The 24,046-nt window shown below is 40.8% G+C and overlaps 1 protein-coding gene across 1 annotated transcript in view; it reads left to right on the top strand.

Moving 5' to 3' along the window:
* Positions 1-21: 21 nt before the first annotated feature.
* The window catches only part of LOC124518331 (sodium/glucose cotransporter 1-like), a 57,251-nt gene continuing 33,226 nt past the window's right edge, over positions 22-24,046 (top strand). The window contains exons 1-7 of the mRNA XM_047088303.1: positions 22-144; positions 4,386-4,457; positions 9,197-9,301; positions 10,605-10,664; positions 19,457-19,561; positions 21,407-21,512; positions 22,774-22,854. Of these exons, the coding sequence (XP_046944259.1) occupies positions 22-144; positions 4,386-4,457; positions 9,197-9,301; positions 10,605-10,664; positions 19,457-19,561; positions 21,407-21,512; positions 22,774-22,854 (652 nt within the window). The remainder of the gene's footprint in view (positions 145-4,385; positions 4,458-9,196; positions 9,302-10,604; positions 10,665-19,456; positions 19,562-21,406; positions 21,513-22,773; positions 22,855-24,046) is intronic.

Genomic DNA, 24,046 nt, shown 5'->3' with positions numbered 1-24,046 from the left:
ACCTGGCCCAGAAGCACCACCATGAGCTTTTCGTGGTATGGCGACATCTCTAGCTGGAATGCTTTGGGCTTCGGCGTCACTAGCGCCCTAGACATCCTGGTGATGGTTTTGTACTTCCTGTTGGTCCTGGGCATCGGGCTGTGGGTACGTCGGGGCCCGGAGGGGAAGGCGGGGCCCTGGACCCCAGGCTGGGTTTGACCCACTCCCTGCCAGTCACCTGGTCCCCGACCTTGCATCCCGCCCCAGTATCCTGCCCCAGCCTATGCACAGTCCATGTTGGCCGGTGGAGACCTCTCCACTCTCCGTTTCTACCTACTTCCTACCCTCCAGCCAAAGGTAAATAAATGCAAATCCTCAGTAATGGAGCCATATTGATTAATCGCACGTGTCCCCCCCCCCCCACCACCACCACCCAAATAAATGAGCAGGCTCAAATCCCTCCCCCGTGCTCGCCGCCTGGAACCTGAGAGGTGTTTGATAAGCAGGCGCTGTTAAGATCATGATGATGATGGTGATAATAATGACAGCTATCTCTGATTAGGCCTTTAAGTGACAGGTCTGCTGTGAGTGCTTCAAGTTCATGTCCTCACAACCCTGCTGTGAATAACATACTGTGATTCCCACTAATTCCCCAGTTGAGGAAACCGAGGCTCAAAGAATTTAAGTAACCAGGGAACGATTGGGTCCAGATTTGAACCTAGAGCTGTCTGATCTGACTCATGATCTTAATCCCTTTGCCTTGCTAGCAAAATCTCAAAGGTCACTAGTAATTTAGGGCTCTAAGTGTACTCTTTAAATCTGAATAAAAAGCTTATTTCTTCGTACAAGCTTCTTTTAAGAGGGTGGAGACCATGTCTCCTTTATTGCCATCTGCCCACTAGAGCTTAGTACGTAAGCACTCAAAAAGGTGTCTTTTAACCATGCTACCCTGGGACAGGCCTGCATTCCAGCGAAAGATCAGATGGGTATGACAGCTTTGGTTGGTGTCATGGTGTCACCCCTCCGATAAGTTGTTAACCATCAGAAGCCTCTGCCTGGCCTGCTTCACCAAGCAGGAGTATCTGGTGACTGCCACCATTCACTAAACCAATGGGAGAGTTTTCATTCTGGGTGGCCCTCACCCAGCTGAAGCTTTCATGCCCATGTGACCTTCACTTTGGGACACTTCACCAGGTTATGAGCAGGATCTTACTGTGCAGAATCTTACTGTGCCTTTCAAAATACGATCACTGGACACTCTTTTTGAGGGCTTACACTAAGTCACTATGCTGCTAGTAAGCAGATATAGTAATGGAGACATGGTCTCCATCCTATTAAGAGAATTTTGTACCAGAAGAGAAAATATAGGCCCTTTATTCCAAACATAAAGGAGAAATCTGGGGTGTTTATCCAGATCATTCAAACTGAAGATTTTTTTTTAATTGGCCTCAGTTATGAGAAACATCCTTCTAAGTACCCAAAGACACAGGGTCTCTGAATAATGAGTACTTATTTTTGGATCCTTCTTCTAGTGCTCTCATTGAATTGGGAAGCCCCCACCCAGTTTTGTCCCAGACTCAGTTGGGGCCTAAGTCTGGCCAAGGTCAGAGGACTGGTAAGCCATCTGGTCATTTCCTAAAGAAACCTGCTGTTCCTTCTGTTCTGGGAGCCATAAAACATACATAGTTATCCAGAATGCTCTGATCTTTTCCCTTCTTTGTATTATCTTTCCATTTGTTCTTTTGGATAATCTTATATTGTTTTTAATTAGGAAAATATTAACATGCTCATTGTAAGAGCAAAAAGATGCATAAATAAAGAATAAGTTACTATTCTTCCCCCATCCATTCCCATCCCTCTGAGATAACTGTGGGTCATGTATCCCTCCCCTTTCTCAGTGCTTATCCAAACATGCAGACACACGTAGAATTTTGTGTTTTGTCTTTATAGAAGATGTGATCATATCATACACATTACTCTGCAGCCTGCCTTTTCCCCCACTTACTATATGTGGAGAGAATCCTTTAGGTCAATGGATAGAGATACAGCTTATGTTGTTATTAACTGCCTAGTAGTCCCACAAATAGATACTATCCAGCTCTTCCCTACTAATCTACACTTAGATTGTTGCCAGGTATTGGTTTTGATGCCAGGTATTGTTGTGTTGGTACTTTTCATCTGTGTAGCATGGATTCCCAAAATTGGAAGTGCTGGGTCAGAAGTATACATTTATTTGAAATTTTAGTAGATATTACTAAATGCTAATCTCCAGAGCTTATTGAGATTTACATTTTTCACAAGCAGGATATGATCATGCTCTTTCCCCCAAGACTTGCTCATTACTGTGTGTGTGTGTGTGTGTGTGTGTGTTTTGCCAGCCTGATGGGTGGACAGTGGTAAGTCTTTGTAGCTTTAATTTGTACTTCCTAGACTCCTAGTGAGGTTGAGCATCTTTTTATTTGCCATTTTTTATCTGTGTTGTTTGCTTTTATCAACTTCTTTGTCATTTGACTTGCTCATCTGCTTTCCCCAAGCTGTCATTTGTCCAAACCAGTGTTTACTACTGATATTTGGGACCAGATAATTCATTGTGGGTATCTGTCCTGTGCATAATAGGATGCTTAGAAGTATCCTTGACGCCTGCCCATTCATAACCAAAAATGTAACCAGACACTGCCAAATATCCCCTGAGTGGTTGGGGGAAAAAAATCATCTCTGGTTGAGAGCCACTGGTCTAAACTATTAATGGTGTCTTTCTGTCATTTGAGTTTTTGTTCACCTTGAAGAAGTCAACTATCTCCCTTTGCATCTTCTAGATTTCCTGCTTTTCTTAGGAAAGTTTTCTCCCATTCCAAATTTGTACAAATATTATCCCAAATTTTCTTCTAATAGTTTATAGTTTTTTCATATTTAAATCTCTAGAACATCTGAAAATTATTTTTATGTATGATTCAATGGATGAATCTAGCTTTATTTTCTTCCAGTTATTAAACCACCCTTTTCTTGCTGAACCAAATTGCCCACATTCACACAGATGGGACTTCTTTCTGAAAGCATTCATCAACTCCTGTCTGCTGAGTCTCCCAGGGAACTGAGAAATCAGTCTTTGCTGCTAGTGTCTTGGCTCTTATAGGATGGTAAAGGGAAAAAACTTACACTTTTTTTTTTGTTTTTGTTTTTCTCTTTTTATCAGTCTCAGCCCAGAGATCTTTGAGAAAGAGTTGGTTGTATCTTCTTCCCCCACCAGCCCGGCTGCTGTGGTGGTGTTATTATTCCAAGAAGAGAGCAGGGAGGAAGGAAGAGGCAGGGACAGGCACTTAAGCCACCTTCTCCCCAGGATCTGCTTTTCTTACTGTCTGGTCCTCTCTTTGTGGAAAGCGAGGATGCTTTTATTCTGAGAACAGATGAATTTTTTTTAAGTCCTTTTAAAAGTTTCCCAGCTGATGCTTTCCTTAAAAAGTTCAGCTCTGCATGTAGTAGGCCCTTGGTAAATATTTAGTGACTAGATGAGGTGAGACTAACCTAATGTGTCTGATTTGGAGAGTTGTTTCTTTGGTTTGAGGCTTTATAATGTGAGGAAATTGCATTATAATATAGATACCTCAATGTCAGGATTTTTTTAAATGTTTATTTATTTATTTTGAGAGAGAGAGAAAGCAGGGGAGGGGCAGAGAGAGAGGGAGAGAGAGAGAGAATTCCAAGCAGGCTCTATGCCCAGCAGGACTCGATCCTAGGAACTGTGAGATCATGGCCTGAGCTGAAATCAAGAGTCAAGACGCTTGACCAACTGAGCCACCCAGGCACCCCTCAGACGGCAGTTTTTAAGTTCACTCTTCCCACCGAAACATATTTCTGTCAATCAGCTCTCATCCTTAGGTCATGCCAGTCCTAGGCATTCCAGGAAATCCCCAGGATTGTCTTTTGGCCACATCAGAGTCTGGGAATCAGAGCTGGGGAGCCTGAGTAGAGAGGACTTGGATGTGTTGGAAGGACACCGTAATAATGGCAGAGTGACAGCTGTTCTGGAAGAAGCTGGGCACATGTTCAGGTTTGCCATTCCTCACTGATCCATACATTCACTAACCACTCATCTCCCAGACTCTGCTAGAAGCTATGACACTGGTTAACTAGTTGGGGAAAAAAATAAAGCAATATTAATTTCTCAGAAGTGTAGAGAAATGGAGATGTCCACACAACCAGAGCTAGAAGAGACTGTAGTCTCCTGCTGGGTGGCCAGAGTAACCCAGTGAGTAGGGGCTTCTATTCCTAAAAAGAAAGAAAGGGAAAATGGATTTGGGGGGGTCTCTGCTAAAGAGATTTATGCATAAGTGAAGGTGATCGTTAGAGAGATCTGTGTCTTTGGAGCAGTTTGTTTCTTGTATTTCTATTGTTCATTTGTTTTTAAGGCTATCCTGTCAAGCAGTCGTGGGACAGTAGACGACTTCTTCCTGGCTGGCCGCAATCTAGCATGGTGGCCGGTGAGTAAGGCTTGCATGTGGCAATCCGCTTAGGCGGCCACATGTTAACTTGTCTGTTACTTTAATGTAGATATCTTATACCCAAAATAAGTTGAAGTTGCTAAATTGGGAAAGTCATTTCATTAGAGTTTGCTTAACTCGTAAGTAGTTTCTTACCAAAATGTTTTCATTCAACTCCGTTTAATTCACTATTTATTATGTGCCTGGTATGTACAAAGCATTGTTCTAGGGTCCATGACACAGGTGGGGAATAGACAGTCTTGCCTGCTGGAAGCCCACAATCTAGAAAGGGAGTTATATGTGTATCCAGCAAATTGCATCACGTTACAGTGCAGGACAGCAGTGAGTCTGGTGGGAGGTGCACAGGCCAGATACTGATGAAAGGTAAACTCAGGCTTGCTGGGTGGAGGGGGTACAAGACGGGAAAGGTCTTCTAGAGGTAGGGTTATCTGAGCAGGATTTGGAGGTGGAGTAGGTATTTACAGGTAGAGTGTGAGGGCATCCCAGGCAGAAGGAACAGCATATACCAAAGCTTGGGTATGGAACAGCATGATGCTAGATGGAGGGAGGCAGGGTAGAAACCATTTCTTGTCTTTTATGTATTATTCATTATTCAAAGTGATTCCATCCAAGAGGAGTGCCTCAAAACCCCCACAGCAGAAGAGGCAGCTGCCTGTCCATGACCCTGTACCCAGGATAGAGTGGGTAGGAGTGCCCCAGGGAGGAGGAAGATGTGGGTCACCAGAAGGGCCCAACCTCCTAGGACCCAAGGCAAGCCTGAGCCAGCGCTGCTTTATAACTTATTATGTAAAAATAGGGGTGCCTGGGTGGCTCAGTCAGTTAAGTGTCCAACTTCAGCTCAGGTTGTGATCTCATAGCTCATGAATTCAAGCCCTGCGTGGGGCTCTGTGCTGACAGCTCGGAGCCTGAAGCCTGCTTTGGATTCTGTGTCTCCCTGTCTGTCTGTCCTTTCCCACCTCACACACTCTCTCTCAAAAATAAACAAACATTAAAAAAATTAACTGTAAAATGTACATGTAAAATGTACATGTACATGTAAAAATGTACATGCATTTCCAGCACAGGAATGTAAGGTACATTTAGAGAATTATATAAGAAGCAGGCCCTTACTCATTAATATTCTTTGCCCTCAAATGTTAACCAGTCTTATGGCAAAGATTTTTTTTTCACACTGGGGTAGCACTTCAAAGAGAGAAATCTTGTCTCAGAAGGAGAAATTGCCTTTATTCAAAGGGAAAAGGAAAGTACACTTACTCTGATGGATCCAACAACCTAGCAGAAATGGCTTTGCCTCTTAGCTGGGAGATTTGGGGAAAAGCATTTTCCTGGCATTTAACTCTCTGAATTATACTTGAATCTTCTTTTTTTTTTGTAAACCTGCTTTAGAAAGAGATTGAATGCAGCAAAAAAATGTTTGCAATGGGCCTCCTACCTTAGTTTATTTTTCTGCAGAGGATTCCAGCAACACAGCCTCTTCCTGGGCTGTGAGGCCCCCCGTCTTTTGCCTGAGCCACTTAGACCTGTAGTCATGTTTTCTGTACCTAGAGAAATGACAATCTTCTTCCCATATTACCTCATAAAACTGACACTTCTGACGGTTTCCAAGAGACGGTAACATGCTTTGCCCTCCCAATGTTTATGTATGTTATGATTTATTAATTTCTTTGCTGTGGCTTCTCTTTTCATTGTTAGGGTTATTGCTTCATGAACAAAATATTTTATGGTATTAGTAAAGGAAACTAAAAGAATGATTTTTGCCACTCTGGCTATCTTTTTTGTTTTATATTCTTATTAGCAGATACCTGATGGGTATCAGCGGCTCTTGTTGAGGCCCTCCATGTGACTGACTTTTCTTTCTCTCCTTTTTTTTTTTTTTTTTTTTTTAAATTGTACATGGCTTATTCTTGTGCCCAGTTCTCAGTGCTCATCTAAGCTGGCTTGGCAGTGGTGAAACTCTGAGGCTCTTAGTCCTTCCTCCCTCCCTCCCTGTTTTGTCGCCTTGCTCTCTTCCTTTCCAGCTGCCTCCCCAGCTGCTCATGGTCAGTCTCCCCAGCTGGTTTTCCCCCATCTCCCTCGCTTAACACTGGAAGTCCCCAGGGCCCACGCCTGACTGCTTCTCTCCAATCACACTCAAATACTTGGCAACTCGTCTAGCTCATGGCATTGAATACCAGTTACATGCTAACAAATCACGGGTCTCTCATGTGAACTCCAGACTCACACATGACACCTGTACTGTTTGACACTGCACTTGAGAGGTCTATCAGGTATCTCAAACTGAACAAGCCCCAAAGGGAGCCCTGGACTTCCCTCAGCAAATCTGCTTCTCTCACCACCTTTCTTTTCTCCTGAATAGCAACTCCATCTTCTGGTTGCTCTGGTTAACAAACATGGAGTCTTGTTAGATGCTTTAGTTTCTCTTGTACCCAACGTCCCATCTATTAGGAAATCCTGCGACTCGATCTAAAAAATACCTTTCAAATCTGACCACTTCCCATCAACTCTGCCTCCAGGTCCATGCTGCTATTGTCTCTCACCTGGATTAAGTATAACAGCTTGTTGAGCTCCCTCCTTCTACCTTGGCTCTTCTATATGCAATCTCAACAGAGCAGCTAAAGAGAGCCTATTAAAACTCAAGTCAGACCATGTCACTTTTCTGCTTAAAACCCTGTTGGGGTGCCTATGTCACCTAAAATGAAAGTCCAGCCCCTTACAGTGGTCTGTAGTAGGGCACAGATGTCCTGTACCTCGTTACCTCTCTGACCTTGCCTCCCAGGATGCCTGTTCCCCATCTCTAGCCAGTGTCCTTGAACAACCCAGCTGTGTTTCTGCCTCAGGACCTTTGCCCCTGATGCTTTCTCTGGCTGGAGCACTCTCCCTAGAATCCCCATGGCTTATGCCCCCACCTCTTCCAGTCTTCTTCAACTCTTCTCTCAGACAGTCTACCCTGACCACCCAATTTCCCAGTACTTCCTATCCACCTCTCCAGTTTTTTTTCCTCCATAGTATTTATTACTATCATGCTATAAAATAATCTTCTAATTTATTTTGTTTATTCTCTTTTTCCCAAAAGAATGTTGGCTTCATGAGGGTAGGGATTTTTGTCTAGTTTACTCACTAATGTATCCCTAATACCTAGAACAGTGCCTGGGCATAGTTGGCAATGGACATTTATTAGTAGTTATTAAATTAACAAATGGTGCCTTTTAAAGCTATCTTTTAATTTAATAACATGCTAGCAACTTCCAACATCTGTATAAACATAGGTAGGTAGATTTATTTTATATTTATATACAGTTGCATAGTGTTATATCATATGGACATTCCACCATTTAAATACCATATTGGGCAAATTAGACTGTATATAATTTTTAACTATTATGTAAACTAAATGTAGTGAACATTCTTAATAATAAAAATAACTACTATTATTTGAGTATTTATTATGTGCCACTTCTAAGACTTTTTTGCCTTACAATTATCCCTGTTAAGGTATTTGATATCTGTATGTTCTCAACGATGGCTTATTAGTGCATTTTACCTTGTAAAAGGTAGTTCTATAAGGTAACTATAAAGTTACTTTAAAAAAAATTTTTTATTATTATGTTTATTTATGAGGAGGGGTAGAAAGAGAGGGAGGGAGGGAGGGAGAGAGAGAGAGAGAGAGAGAGAGAGAGAATCCCAAGCAGACTGCACCACCAGCACAGAGCCCGACGTGGGGCTTGAACCCATGAATCTGAGCCAAAATCAAGAGTGGATGCCTAACTGACTGAGCCCCCAGGGGCCCCAATGCTTTTGATCTTGAATACTACTTTATCTTATGTCAATATTGTCAGTGATGAGGTGTTTGTTTTTACCTAAAAGGCTTCATTATTTTCAACCTCTCTTGATTATTTAGTTTAAAATCTATCTCATGTTAAAGGCATCATAGTTGGATTTTTGTTTTGAATGGAGTGGCTATCTCTACTCAATTAAAAAGCTGTTATTGGTTTAGGAGGGATTTTGCTCATTTAAATACCTCTAGGAATTTTTTCTTTTGAAAGTAACAGATGTTGATTGTAAAAAGCCCAAAAGTTATAGTCTAAGTATAGAACTTGAAATTTTCTCCTCATTCCATCTCTATAACCATAACTCCAGAAATATTTTGTTATATATATGTATATATATATATATATATATATATATATATATATATATATAACCAGAACCGCTCCCATGCATATATAAGCATATATCTGTGCAAATGTAAGATGCACACATAAAATTTTAATGAGATTATATCATACATACTGCTTACCTTATTGTTTAATGAAAAGCTCCTTTATTCTTTCTGTATGCTACATTGTATTTCATCATATTCATGCACCTTAGTATTTTAACCAATCACTTACAACCAGTTAGATTATCGATATTTTTAAATTATTTAGATAATGATGAAATTGCACTCTGCTAATATTTCTGCATTAGGGAATTGCAAGTAAGTGGGTGGAGCATGTGAAATGTGGCAATGTAAGAATGGCCATTCTTTTTTCATATTCTCTCTTCTCACTTGGCTTCTAGTTTGTAGGTAGGGTGTTTGTGTAGAAGAAACATAAATGGGAATTCTGCCCAGGGAATAATCCCTTTTGAGAACATGGAAAATTTGGTTTCCATTTGTGAAAATGAATTCTTGGAGTTGGACTGATAGTTCTGCTAGGTAATCACCTTTTGATTTTCAGATAGGCGCTTCTCTTTTTGCCTCCAGTATTGGCAGTGGCCACTTCATGGGCCTGGCTGGAATAGGAGCGACTTCAGGGATTGCTATTGGGGCCTTTGAATGGAATGTAAGTAATACCTTGTGCAGCAACTAACCTCCCTCTTTATCATTGTCCAAATAAAACTCCTAAATATAAAAACTTGCTTTCTACCTCTGGTAAATATTGAAGACCTCTTAGAAGTCACAGGAGAAAAGAACCAAGTCTTTGATTTTCAAAATGATTGTGCTAGTTTTCATTCTTCTTAGTTAATGAAGTTAATGAAGAGACAGAGAATGTTTACATCCCAAGGGCCGTAGGAATACAATGAACAAAGAACTTTTAGGAGACCATCCAGGGAGGAAAAAGAGAAAAGACCATATTAACATTTAAATATATGTGTACATACATGTTTATGTGTAGATATACATACAGATATATATGTGTATATGTGTAAACACACAGATATACGTGTCTATATGTACATGTATGTGTGTATGTATATGCATGTGTATATTTGAAGTATGTATTGAGAATGGGCTCAACTGTGCTCTTCAGGATATTCAACTAATTACTACAAAACTCCTAAATGACCTCCTAAGAATACCAGGTTTGAACCATAAAACCTATTAAATGGATTATTTATTTAATCTGTGGGATATATTTGTTGTAGAACATAGAATTTGTTTGCCTAAATATAAGTGAATTTATAAGTCTTGGGCTTATTAACTTATTTCTGTATAAACCATCTGACTTTTCTGGGTAAATCAGAAAGCTCCCTGCTTTCTGAGTCTCATCTTTCTCCTTATAGACTACAAAAATAAAGGACACTTCTAGCAGAGTCAATTTCAAACCTAGCAAAAAGCCCTGGCCTTTACCACCATTTACTTCTCAGAATTTACTAGCATCTCCTTTATAAATTCAACTTACCTTACCCCTTCTTTGTAAGAAAGCCAGAGCCAAATTTATTACTTATTTTCAATAACTTGTATGAAATTTTGGTAGAGTTTCTCCCTCATTTCTCTGAATGGTTTCTGGTACTTCTTTTTTTTTTTTTTTTTTAACTATCTTCTATATATAAGCCACCTTTGTTCCTCTCTGGAAGTAGACAAACAATATTAAAAATAAATACCTTGAAAACTGGCTCAGTTAAACCTCCCCCTCCCCCTCCCCCCCCCCCCCCACCAAATTAAGAAGGCACTCTTTCATAGGCAAAGATCAAGTGCCTGTAAGTAGTTTATTGTACTAGAAGGTGCGTGCTTGGGCTGTTGTTTATAAGGTTCCCCAGTACTGATACATTTGTTAGACTCAAAACAGAAGTCACTGAGCTTGCATCTCATTTAAGAGCTTGCCCTAGATGGAACCCTAATGTAATTCTCTTTCTTGGTTTCAGGCTCCGTTTCTGCTGTGTGTTCTTGGTTGGATATTTTCTCCTATTTACATTAAGGCTGGGGTGAGTAGCCATTATCAGTTACTCTGTTCTCTATAGTATTTTTTCTTACAAATATTTCATGTGTACGTAAACATATCCTGGAGGCAAGTTAAACTTCTCAGTCTTTTGATCGTTTTACTGACTTCCCTAAACCCTGAGAAATGCCTGAAATAACATCACTCGGCCTTGGGTACACAGATGCTGGTAATTGCCTGCTGTTTCCCTCTGGACCTTATTCAAGGGTTCACTTTTTAGAGCTTTTACAGAAAACGTTTGAAAACTTTATCTCAAAATAAGACCTAAATAAATGAAATGAACAACTATGTTAATTACTAGAAGACAATATCCTAAAAATGTTAGTTCTCTCCAAATTAGTCTGTGCTGGGAATGAGATTCCAAACAGAATTTTTTTAGAAACTTGACATGCTGATTCTAAAATGTATGTAGGGGACAGCTGGGTGGTTTAGTCGGTTAAGTGTCCGACTCTTGATTTCAGCTCAGGTCATTATCTCATGGTTCATGAATTTGAGCCCCATGTCGGACTCCATGCTGATATTGCAGAGCTTGTTTGGAATTCCCTCTCTCTTCCTCTCTTCTTCTCTCTCTGCCTCTCCTCTCTTCATGCTCATGCTTTCTCTCTCTCTCTCTCAAAAATAAATAAATAAACTTAAAAAAATTTATAATAAAATGTATGTAGGAGATAAGGGGATAAATACATGTCAGTGACCAGTTGAGAGAGAACAGAGACCATCTGGCCTGCACATCTGTGAAGATATGTGGAATAACATCATCAACATGGTGGAATAAAAGCTTTCTGCCATCTTCCCTCAAAGAACACCAATTTAGTAATCACCCACAGATAAGAGGGCCTTTGTGGAAGACCAGAATTCACTAGAGAAGTTCTAGCACACTGTTGGAAAAAAGAAAATCGAAGACTAGATGTAATGAAGAGAGTGAGAGGAAGAGTTTCAGTGTACCTATGTCCCACCCCTTCCCCAAGGTGGCACAGCTAAGCGCCAAGAGAGACCTTCTCAGCCTGAAATTTCTCCCACAGGGGAAATTGAGAGTATGGGAGTAAGTGCTCAACAATCCAGTTGTGCAGAAGTCTGCCAAGAGGACCCACTTGTTTCTCATCCCATCCAGAATATGGAGGTGTGCCGCACATCTAGGAGGCTGGGGAGTGGCTGAGAGAACAGCAGCCATGGCTCTCAGCCATGATCAGAGGAACATGAATCCTACTAATTACTTTGCAGACTTATCAGGAAGCCTGCCAGTGAGCCGCTGGGGTCTCCTCACCTATAGATCCCCTCAATTGGCCCAAGGGCACCCCAGCATGCCACACACCTCACCCACATGCACCTCCACCCTCTGGCCAGCTCTCTTTCTGCATCCCTGATGGTGGCAAGAGCAAGTGTTTTTTGTAGAAAGTTAGTGAGTATTCACAGAAAGCCATACTGACTCTGTGGGATTGAGGAAAGCACACTAACTTGAGCATTCAGCATTGCCCTAGGGAAAGCAAGCAAAGGGAGGCTGTCAGAACTTGGCCTGGCTTTGCAGGATCAAGAGAAGACATATAATCTTAAAACGGATTCCCCCAAAAAAGGAACAAGAAATGTGGAGCAGGTATATCCATAGAAAAAGTATGAGAAAGCCTTGGAATTTCTAGCAGAGCTTAGAGAAGGTATTTCTCTCCTAAAGCCAGTCAGGAAAGATGTGGAGGTGACTGCTTCCTCAAAGACAGTAATACAAAATTTGAGAAACATGGGGCCATCTGGGTGGTTTAGTCAGTTAAGTGTACAAGTCTTGATCTCAGCTCAGGTCTTGATCTCAGGGCCATGAGTTCAAGCCCCACATTGGGCTCCACACTGGGCATGGAACCTACCTAAAAAAAATTTTTTTTGAGGAACATGAAAAATCAATGAAACATGGCACCACCAGAGGAGTACAGTTTTCTAGTAACCAATGCCAAAGAAATGGAGATCTGAGATTTGTTTGATAAAGAATGCAAAACAGTTGTTTGAAAGAAGCTTGGTGAGGTACAAGAAAATACAGAAAGACAATTCAATAAAATAAGGAAAACAATACATGGAGGAAATCAGAAGTTTAGCAGAGACAGATCATGAAAATAATCAAACAAATTCTGGGGCTGGAGAATACAATGAATGAAATGAAAAGTGCAATAGATCACATAAATAGCAGGCTGGATCCAGCAGAAGAATCTGTGAAGTAGAAGACGGGTCATTTGAAATAATTCACTCAAGGGGGACAATGAAAAAGTTAAGAAAGTCTATGAGACTATGGGATACCATTAAGAAAAACAATATACACATCAGGGGCTCCCAGAGGGACAAGAGAGGGAGAAAGGGACAGAAAGCTTATTTTAAGAAATAATGGCTGAGAACTTCCCAAATCTGGGAAGAGATTTGGATATCCAAGATCATAAAGCCTATGGGTCCCCCCACCAAATTTCAACCTAAAACTATATTCTTTTTCTTGTAATGAAAGTGTCTAAAATCAAAGGGAAAATTTTTTAAACAAGAGAAAAGTCTTCACATACATGGGAACCTCCATAATGATATCTGCAGATTTCTTAGCAGAAGGCTTGCAGGCCAAGAAAGAGTGGGATGATATATTTAAAGTGATGGAAAAAAACCCTGCCAACCAAGTATACTTTACCTGGTAAAGTTATCCTTTAGAAATGAAGGAGAGGGGCACCTGGATAGCTCAGTTGGTTAAGCATCTGAGTCTTGATTTTGGCTCAGGTCATGATCTCACAGTCGTGAGACTGAGACCCACGTCAGTCTCTTTGCTGGGCATAGAGCCTGTTTAAGATTCCCTCTCCCTCTGCCTTTCCCCCACTTGCTTGCTCTTTCTCTCAACTAAATAAATATTAAAAAATAAAAATAACTAGGTGTTCCTGGGTGGCTCAGAGCATTAAGTGTCCAACTTTGGCTCAGGGCATGACCTTGCAGTTTGTGGGTTGGAGCCCCATGTCAGGCTCTGTGCTGACAGCTCAGAGCCTGGAACGTGCTTCAGATTCTGTGTCTCTCTCTCTGTCCCTCCTCTGCTCATGCTCTCTGTATCTCTCTCAAAATAAATAAACATTTAAAAATAATGAAAAATAAAAATATTAAAATATAGCTATAATTATTTGTTAATGGATACATAATATAAAAAGAAATTATAACATCAAAACATAAAATGTTGAGGTGCGGAGTAAAAGGTACAGTTTTTGTATGTGATCAAATTTATCATCTTGAAATAGACTATTACATCTATGAGACATTTTATGTAAACCCCATGGTAACAAAAAAGCAAAAAGTTACAATAGATACACAAAGATAAATAGGAGGAAATGAAAGCATACTTCCATGGAAAATCATCAATTTGCAAAGGAAGACAGCATGAGGAAGAAAATAACAAGGGAACTACAAAACTGCCAGAAAACAATGAGTAAGATAGCATTTAAGTCCTTATCTTTCAATAATTACTTTAAATATAAAGGAATTAAATTCTCCAATCAAAAGGCACAGAATGGCTACAAGGATTTTTTTTAAGTAGTGTGGTAACTATCATTAACAATACTGTGTTATATACTTAGAAGTTGTAAGAGAGTAAATCTCAAAAGTTCTCACCATTAAAAAAAAGGTAATTATATGAGGTGATGGAGATATTTACTGTGATAATCACTTTGCAAGTATATGTATATAGATATCACTTACTGTGATAATCATTTTGCAAGTATATGTATATCAAATTGTGTTGTACACCTTAAACTTACACAATGTTGTATGTTATTATATATCCATAAAGCTGGAAAAAAGAAAATGTATGTAAAAAAGCATAAAAGTAGCAAAGATACTCCTATCAATGAAAAATAATAAAGATTTGCCCTCAAATATCAAGACTTACTATAAAGCTATAGTAATTAAGACAGTATGGTATTGACACAAGAATTAAAACACTGACAAGTGGAAAAGAGAAATAACTAAGGAACACTCATATACATGGACTTGGTTTATGACATCAATGGCACTGCAGATCACTGAGTAAAGGAGGGTCAATTGATTATCATATGAAAAAAATTAAATTGGATCCCTATTATACACAAAAATAATTTTAGATTGATTAAAGACTTAAATAGGAAAGGCAAAAGATTTTGAATTTTTATAAGGAAGTATAGAATATCTTTATGTCCTTGAGGTAGAGGGGGATTTTAAAGTAAGATAGAAAAAGCTCAGATCCCTGGCTGACCACCAAAGTACAAATGCATGCATGAGAATCCAGGGAGCCAAAAAAAAAAAAAAAAAGACAGAAACCAAAGGGAGCTCTATCTTACAGAGACAGAGCTATACGTGTGAGATCTGTGACTTTACAGTGCCTAGGACTGAGTACATTCCCCAACCCACACAATGTAGGCAGTGGAGAACAATTCTTACCCATAACAGAGGAGAGAACAGGGGGCTAACAAAGCAACAGGAAACTTTTGTGGGAGCACCAAAAACAAGGGAGACAAAGAGGGAATTAACTTTGAGTATAAATCAAAGTTTATAAACTTGGCATAAATTCTGCATGAAACCTTGACTGACTGTGAGACTACTCAAGTGCAAAGAAAACCTCTATAGGACCAGGCTAAATTAGCAGCAGCTAGAAGCTGAAAAAACAATCATAGACATCAGCAGCTATAAACTTCAGTGTAGGAGTGGGAGGTGGGATGACATGAAAGATGTTGCAGTTTGAGTCCAGGTAAGTTAATTGCCTACAAAACAACAACAACAACAACAAGAAACAGCAATCTTCAGAAGAACAAAGCATATTGTGGAATGCTACATCATATGATCTATGATGGCCAGTCTGCAACCAGGAATTATGACACACAAAGAAATTGCAATATAAATGTGACCCACACTCCAGAAGAAAAAGCAGTAAATAAATGAGCAGGGCCGGATGTTGATTTAACAAAAAAAGGCTTTGAACCTACTATTATAAATATGTTCAAAGAAATAAAGGAAAATGTGATACTAATGAATGAACAAATAGAGCCTCTCAACAGAGAAACTGAAACTATAGAAGAGAACCAAATGGAAATTCTAAAGTTAAAAAGTACACTAGCTGAAATGAAAAATACATAGGAGGAACTCAACGGCACAAACAAAATGACAAAAGAGAGAATCAGTGAATTCAATAAGAATTACCCAAGAGAAAGAACAGAAGGGAAAAAAATTTGAAGAAAAAGGAGCAAAGCCTTAGAGACCTGTGAAAGTATCCCAAGTGTGGTGAAAAATGTTAATTTTCCATGCAAAAAGCTTAACAAACACCAATGAACACAAAGCTACACCTAGGTTAACATCATAGTCAAACTGCTAAAAGTAAAGATAAAGAGGACATTTTGAGAGAACTGAAAGAGAATACATTATATGCAGGGAGGAAATGATACAGGTAATGGATGACTTCTGATCAGATACAATGGAAGCCAGAAAACATTAGGATGACATATGTAAATACTGAAAGGAATAAAAATATGTCAACCATAAATTCCATAACCAGCAAAAGTACTCTTCAAAAATGTAGATGAAATATATAAAAATATCAAATAATTATTTGTACACCTAAAGCTAATTTAAAAAAACCTTATTGCAAAACAAAATAAAGAAGAATAAAGTGATTAAGTAGGGAAAGATTTCTCAACCAGAACACAAAAAACCTAAAACCATAAAGGAGGAAATTGATATATGGGACTTCAAAATAAAATTTTTGTTTTTAAGTTTATTTATTTATTTTTAGGGGCACCTGGGTGGCTCAGTTGGTTAAGTGTCATACTTCAGCTCAGGTCATGATCTTGCAGTTCATGAGTTCAAGTCCCACGTCGGGCTCTGTCTGTGCTGACAGATCAGAGCCTGGAGCCTGGTTCAGATTCTGTGCCTCCCTCTCTCTGCCCCTCCCCCACTTGCACTCAGTCTCTCTCTCTCTCTCTCTCTCTGTCTCAAAATAAATAAACATTTAAAAATTTTTTATTTTGAGAGAGAGAGAAACAGAGCACAAGTTGGGGGGGGAGGGGAAGAGAGAATCCCAAGCAGGCTATGTTTCCAGAACAGAGCCCGATGTGGGACTCAAACTCACAAACCATGAGATCATGACATGAGCCAAAGTCAAGAGCTGGACACTTAACCAACTGAGCCACCCAGGCACCCCTAAAATTTTATTTTTTTTAAGTTTATTTATTTATTTTGAGAGAGGGAGAGAGTGCACCTGAGCAGGGAAGAGGCAGAGGGAAAGAGAGAGTCCCAAGCAGTTTATGCGCTGTCAACTTGCAGCCCGACATGGGACTCAGTCTCACAAACTGCAAGATCATGACCTGAGCTGAGATCAGGAGTTGGATGTTGGGGCGCCTGGGTGGCTCAGTTGGTTGAGCAACCGACTTCGGCCCAGGTCATGATCTCACGGTTTGCGGGTTCGAGCCCAACGTCAGGCTCTGTGCTGACAGCTCGGAGCCTGGAGCCTGCTTCGGATTCTGTGTCTGCCTGTCTCTCAGCCCCTCCCCCACTCATGCTCTGTCTCAGAAATAAACATTAAAAAAAAAAAGAGTTGGATGCTTAACTAACTGAGCCACCCAGGTGCCCCATAACCTTTAACTCTTTGAAAGATATATTTTTTTTATAGTAGGAAAATGCTACTTAAGATACCACTGTTCTAGAATGACTAAGAGGAGAAGAGCTGGAGAGGGTGTGGGGCAAATGGGATTCATACATTTCTTGAGGGAATACAGAATCACATGGCCATGACACTTTGGCAGTTTGTTCACAAATTAAACCTGACCACCCAGTCAGTAGTATTTCCCTGGACATAGATCTTTACCAACCCCAGAGAGATGAAAACATGTGTATACACACAAATTTGTACATGAAGCTTCATAGCAATTGTGTTCCTAATAGCCAAATCTAGAAATAATCTAAATTACAGTAAGAGAGTAGAAAAGCAACATATGATGTGGTATACTACTCAGCATGAAAGAGGGATCATGCAACAATGTGGTTGAATCTCAACCGAGAACATCAGGCCAGTGAAAGAAGCAGGACATTAAAAAGTACATAGTATATGATTCTATTTATTTAAAATTCTAGAAAAGCAAATCCGTGGGGACAGCTAGGACCAAGGGTGGGTTGAAGGCCTTAACTGCAAACCCTAGGGGGTTTATGGAGGGCATTATGAATGATTTATATTTTGTGAGGCACCTGGGTGGAGCAGTCGGTTAATCATCCAACTCTTGATTTCAGCTCAGGTCGTGATCTTATGGTGGTGGGATCGAGCGTCGTGTCAGGCTCCACACTGAGCATGGAACCTGCTTGGGATTCTGTCTCTCTGCCCCTCCCCCCCATAATAAATAAATAGATAAAATCCATCTTAAGAAGAGAATGATTAATATTTTAATATGGTAGTGATTGTATAATTGTGTACATTTTCCCAAACTCATCAAACTTTACACTTAAAATGGGAGAGTTTTATGTGCATAAATTATGCCTTATAAAACTGTTAAAATTTGTAAATATTTGTAGAGCGGCATTAAAAATGTGAAAGGCTTATTTGCCATGTTGTCTAGCATCTGCAATGGTGAAGCCATAATCCCAAGGAAATTACCTCAGATTATGACTGCATTTTGGGATAAGATCTTCAAAGTAATTAAAATGAAATGATTAGGGTGGGCCCTAATCCAGTATGACTTTATAAGAAGGGGAAATTTGGACACAGACATGTACAAAGGAAAGAGAATAGGAAGACACGGGGAGATGACAGCCATCAACAAGCCAAGGAGAGAGCCTCGACAAATCCTTCCCTCACGGCCCCTAGAAGGAACCAAGCCTGCTGACACCTTGAACTTCTAGCCTTCAGAACTGAGAGATAATAATATTTCTGTTGCTTAAGCCATTCTGTTACACTCTATGACAGCAGCCCATATGAGGATACTTGGGATAGAAGTGGGACAGTATACATTTAACAAACATTTATTCACCTACTGTGAGCCTGGCATTGCACTTGGGTCCAAGCATCTAATGAACAAAGAGACATCTTGTGCATGGGTGCATCCCTGTTGTGGGGTGCACGCAGCCTGAGACCATGGAAATCGAAATGAACAGGATTGTTTGGGGCAAACAGCACACACATGAGAGCGTGGGCACAGATGACCAGGTTGGAGAGCTGTTGAGTCAAATTCTGTCTCTCCTTAAAATTTTTTTTAAATGTTTTTATTTCTTTTTGAAGGAGAGAGGGAGAGACACAGCATGAGCAGGGAAAGAGCAGAGAGAGAAGGAGACACAGAATCCGAAGCAGGCTCCAGGCTCTGAGCTGTCAGCACAGAGCCGACGCGGGGCTCGAACTCACAAACCGTGAGATCATGACATGAGCCGAAGTTGGTTGCTTAACCGACTGAGCACCCAGGCGCCCCAAATTCTGTCTCTCCTGAGTACTTGTTATATTTGTAGTGTGTGATAAGGTATTTGAATTTGCTCTAGGATTATTTCATGAAAGTGATTTGTCATCATGAGACATCTTCAAATGGCTAGATTTCCTTCTACTTTCAGGAGATTGCTTCTTGAAGACAATACTATTGCTTCTCCTTTCTTATTTCCCCCATCTTAACAGGTGGCATGGAATCCAAAGCCAGAGTGGGTGACCCTGCTGCAACTTCTATCCCTGCCCCCCCCCCACCATCAGCTGTGTCTCTATGATGACCAGCACATTGTGATCAAGGCACGTCCCTGTGGGTCTACCTCTTCTGGTACTCTGTCTGGTGGTGACTTCTCTTATTGCTTGTACAGGTGATGACAATGCCAGAATATTTGAGGAAGAGGTTTGGTGGCTTCCGGATCCAGTTCCTCCTTGCTATTCTGTACTTATTCCTCTATATCTTCAATAAGATCTCGGTGAGTTGTATAAAAGCCAGCCCAAGAAACAAAACAAAACAACAAAAATTCAGTAGGTAGGATGGTGCTAGATTGGTGTCAGCAGTTCACTCTGTGGCCCCATAAGTTACTTACGTTTTCTTCTGTCTAAGCTAGAGCAGAGAAAAAAAAAATAGCTTAATAATACTTTGCAAAAAATAAAGGCAGGGGCATCTTATTTGTCTCCCAAGCCTCAGTTACAGGTCCCTCCGCGTTTCTAGAGAACCTTAGCCTTAATCTATGTCATGTCATTAAGTGATGTCACTCCTCTGCTTAAAACAATCCAGGAATTTCCACCACCCTTTCAAGAAAACCTAAGCCCCTTGTTATGATCTGTGAGGATGTTCTGTTCTAGTCCCTGCCTCTCCAGCCTTGTCTCCTGATCTCCTCCCCTGTTCTCACCAGGCTCTGGCCCCACTGCCTGCCTTATGTTTCTCAAACCTGCCAATCTTATTCCCACTGAAAGCCCCTGACATTTGTTTCACACTGTGTCTAGAATGTACCCCCCCCAAAAAAAAATTTTCAAATATCACCTCCTTGAAGAGGCCTTCCATGGGTGTACCCAGTCAATCTCTATTTCATTGTTATGTTTTGGTGGGTTTTTTTTGTAATACTTGTTACCATGTGAGAATAATTTATCTGTTACCTTTCTGATTATCTGCCTTCTCCACTTCAGTGCAAGCTTGTTGAGGCCGAGAGCCTTGCCTGACTTGTTCACCGCATTACCCACTGTGCTGAGAAAATTATTGGCACCTAAGGCACTTGATAAATGTGTGTGTGTGTGTTTAACTGACTGAATGAGGGGCGTCTGGGTGGCTCAGTTGGTTGAGTGTCCAACTCTTAATTTTGGCTCAGATCATGATCCCAGGGTCATGTGATCGAGCTGTATACTGAGGGTGGAGCCTGCTTAAGATCCTTTCTCTCTCTTCCTCTGCCCCATTCCCCCACTCATACTGTCTCTATAATAAAAACTATAAATAAATAAATACATGCACGCATGCATACAGACATACAATGTGAGTATCAACCTATCACACTACATAGAAATTGCCTATTTAGTTTCTGTCACTAAATATAAGCTTCTTGGGGGCAGCAACTGAGTTTTAGTAGCCCTGTGTCTTCTGAACCCTGTCGAGTATCTGCTATGCTGGTGCACAGTAAACATTTGGTGAATAAATGGATAGATGAATAAAGGGAGGATCTCTGCCCATTGCATCCCTACTTTGGAGACCAGAATAACTAGGCAAGAGATTAGCCAGTTAAATGATATGCAGATGCTTTAAAATCAGTGCCAGCCAAACCAGGGATCAACAAATCCAGCCTGCAGGCCAATCAACCTAATGTTCTGCTTTGTACAGTCCTTGAGCTGAGAATGGCTTTTTATAGTTTTAAATGGTTGTGGAAAGCAGTGACAGTATGTGGCCTGCAAAGCCTACAGTATTTATTATCTGGTCTTTTAGAGAAAAAACTTACCAGCCCCTGTTGAGCTGTCCCCTTTGCCTTTTCCAATGGCAGAACTATAAGAACAGCTCACTCTCTGAGCATGTTCCCTGTTCTAAGGGTCTAGAGAGGAATAGGCTAAGTTTTGTATGAACTGAATTCATTGGATTGACCCAAGCCCTAAAAGTGCTGACCTTGGTTGAACTCATGGGGCATAAGCCTTTTTTCCCAACAGAACTTGGGTAGCCCTCACCCCATGTCCATTAGTGACAGAGTGAATGTGCTAACCATAGACCACTTCCTGCAGATGGCTTCTAGGGTCTTTAATACTGCTGTTGATTGAGCTGGAAATGAAAATGCAGCCTGTTTCCTTTGTACTCATTTCAGGTGGAGATCTGTACTGGTGCTATGTTCATGAGACTGGTTTTGGGGTTAGACGTCTACCTGGCCACCATAATCTTGCTGACAATTATGGGCATTTATACCATCACAGGTAAGGTTACTGTAACCACACAGGTATTTATACTGACACAAAACTCTACTTTTTTTTTAAATGTTTATTTTTGAGAGAGAGAGAGTGTGAGTGGGGGAATTGCAGAGAGAGAGGGAGACACAGAATTCGAAGCAGACTCCAGGCTCTGAGCGGTCAGCCCAGAGCCTGACGTGGGGCTTGAACCCACGAGCTATGAGATCATGACCTGACCCAAAGTCAGACGCTTAACTGACTGAGCCACCCCGGGCGCCCCGAAGCTCTACTACTTATAGTGGAGTGCTAGTAGACAAGGAGGCAGAGGGTCTCAGCTTTTGCATTTTCCCTAAGTCTGTAGATCATACTGCTAGGCCTGAGGGGGTGGAACAGTGAAAATAATGGAGGCAGGGTGCCTAAGTGACATACTACCTCTAGAAATCAGATCAGGCCAGTGGGGGCTTTCTAAGGGCATTGGCAAGGATGGCAGTGATCATGTTTGGAGCGGGCCATCATCTGACACTGCAGGCTACTAAGTAAAAGAGTAGAAACAGAAAAGGAATTAGGGGGAGGCAGCAGCTTCAGTCATCCTGGTCACCTGGTCACCTGGTCAGGCCATCAGATAGCATCTTTTATGTAGGCAATTCTGTCCCAGAGTCTCTGCCTAAGTTTTGAGAGCGGGGGCCCTCATCACTTGTTTTTTCCAGTCACAGTGCAAATCTTGGATGCTGGTGAGTGTCCCTGGCAGTTTACCACTGTCTGAGTGAGGAGGATCAGGGTAGGGAATGGAATGCACTCAATTAATGGCTCTCAATGCACAAGGGAGTGGGAGTTGGGGGTTTCTTCCTAGGTGACATTTGGTAATGTCTGGATACATTTTGGGTTGTCCCAACCAGGGAGGGGGGGTGGTGCTGCTGGCATCTAGCATGTTGAGACCAGAGATGCTGCTAACTGTTGCTTCCAAACTGAGATTTTGTGATTAAAGATGTACTTTTTTGCTTAGGAAAACTACCAGCTTTTCATTCATCCAAAAAATGGGAAGTAAAGGGAAATTGGGACATAGAAGGGCAAGATAAGAATCCAACAAAAGATCGTGAGGGATGTTAAAGAGAGAACACAGGGTGTACCAAGACTAAGCATGTTATTGTAAGACCTACTGACTTAAAGGTACAAAGGTGTGAATGGAGAGATCTGGAAGGAGACAAGCATGTAGAATACGGATACAGAAGTGACTTTCAACAGAGAGTCTCAAATGTTGCTTTTGTTTCTCTTTCTCCTACCTATTCAGGTGGTTTTGCAGCTGTAGTCTATACTGATACCTTACATGCTGCTGTTATGGTTCTGGGATCAATCTTGTTAACGGGCTTTGGTAAGTCAATCTTGGAAGACTGGGCACCATGGCTGGAATCTTCCAGTCTGATTGCTGTCTGGGGCCATTTCAGCACTTTCATCTTCTGCAGATGAGGAGACTGAGGCCCTCAGATCCCTTAGAGCATTATCTCAGGTCACACAAAAAGTTGAGGAGTAAACCTTTGCTCACTTCAGAAGACATAGAAGTGGTAATGACAAACTGTTGTGCTTTGGGACAGTGATCGACTGGCCCACCACACTCATCCCCACCTCTGTGCCTCAGCCCATGCTCTTCCTCTGCAGTTATAAGCCCCTCTCCTTTTTATCGACGCAGTTAAATCTACCCATCAAGGTCAACAGAAGACCCACCTCCAAAAATGCGATTCTGTTATTATTCCATCTACATGTCTTTTCTTCTGTGGACTCAAATCACTACTACACACACCTTGATATTTTTGTGATACATACCTTGATTGTTCATTGATTGTGTCATATAAATAAATCATACCCCTCAGCTCCAGAACTTCTTAAGAACCAAAACCATTGTATCCTGCACACAGTGTGCAGTCTGAGGCACATGGTAGGTGCTTATTAAGTGCTAAGAATGAAAATAATAGCTAACAGAAATCGAGTATCAGGTACCACGTAAGCATTTATCCATATTAATCTTCACATCACTGTGATGCATAACTACTATTGTTATCCCCATTTTACAGATGAGGAAACTGAGTTATTCAGTTAAGTAACTTGCTCATGAGACACACTAAGAGCAGAACTCATAGCTGAGTCTCTAAACACCAAATTCCACTATGTGAACTAACATATTATAATACCTGTAATGGCAAGTACATTTAACCTTAAAATGATAGTTTTCTCCCACTAGCTAAGATAATGACCTCAGTGAGGTTGGTGTTACCCACTGCTCCATGGGTCAGAGATTGGTCTTACATAAATCTAGAAGGAAAAACTCTTGTCTCAAGTATTGAAAAATTATTGAAATGGTACGTGAATACAGTTGAAGGACTGTGGTTCCGTAAAGCATGTTGTTGAGCCCCATTGAATGAGAAATGATAGAATCAAACAGAGTCACATAGTCCTCACTCTTAACATTCAGTAAGCATTAGTGTGCCATGAGGTGTACTCAGAGCTATATTGCTGGAACACAAAATACACATCAGGCATAATCTAAGGAATTTTTTTAATGAATTGGG

Source organism: Lynx rufus, unplaced genomic scaffold, assembly GCF_022079265.1.
Source record: "Lynx rufus isolate CCGP_SWC_20201006 ecotype Redwood Valley unplaced genomic scaffold, mLynRuf1.p SCAF_24, whole genome shotgun sequence".
NCBI lineage: Eukaryota > Metazoa > Chordata > Mammalia > Carnivora > Felidae > Lynx > Lynx rufus.
Note: the sequence above shows the minus strand (reverse complement) of the source record. Positions and strands in the feature narration are given on the sequence as shown.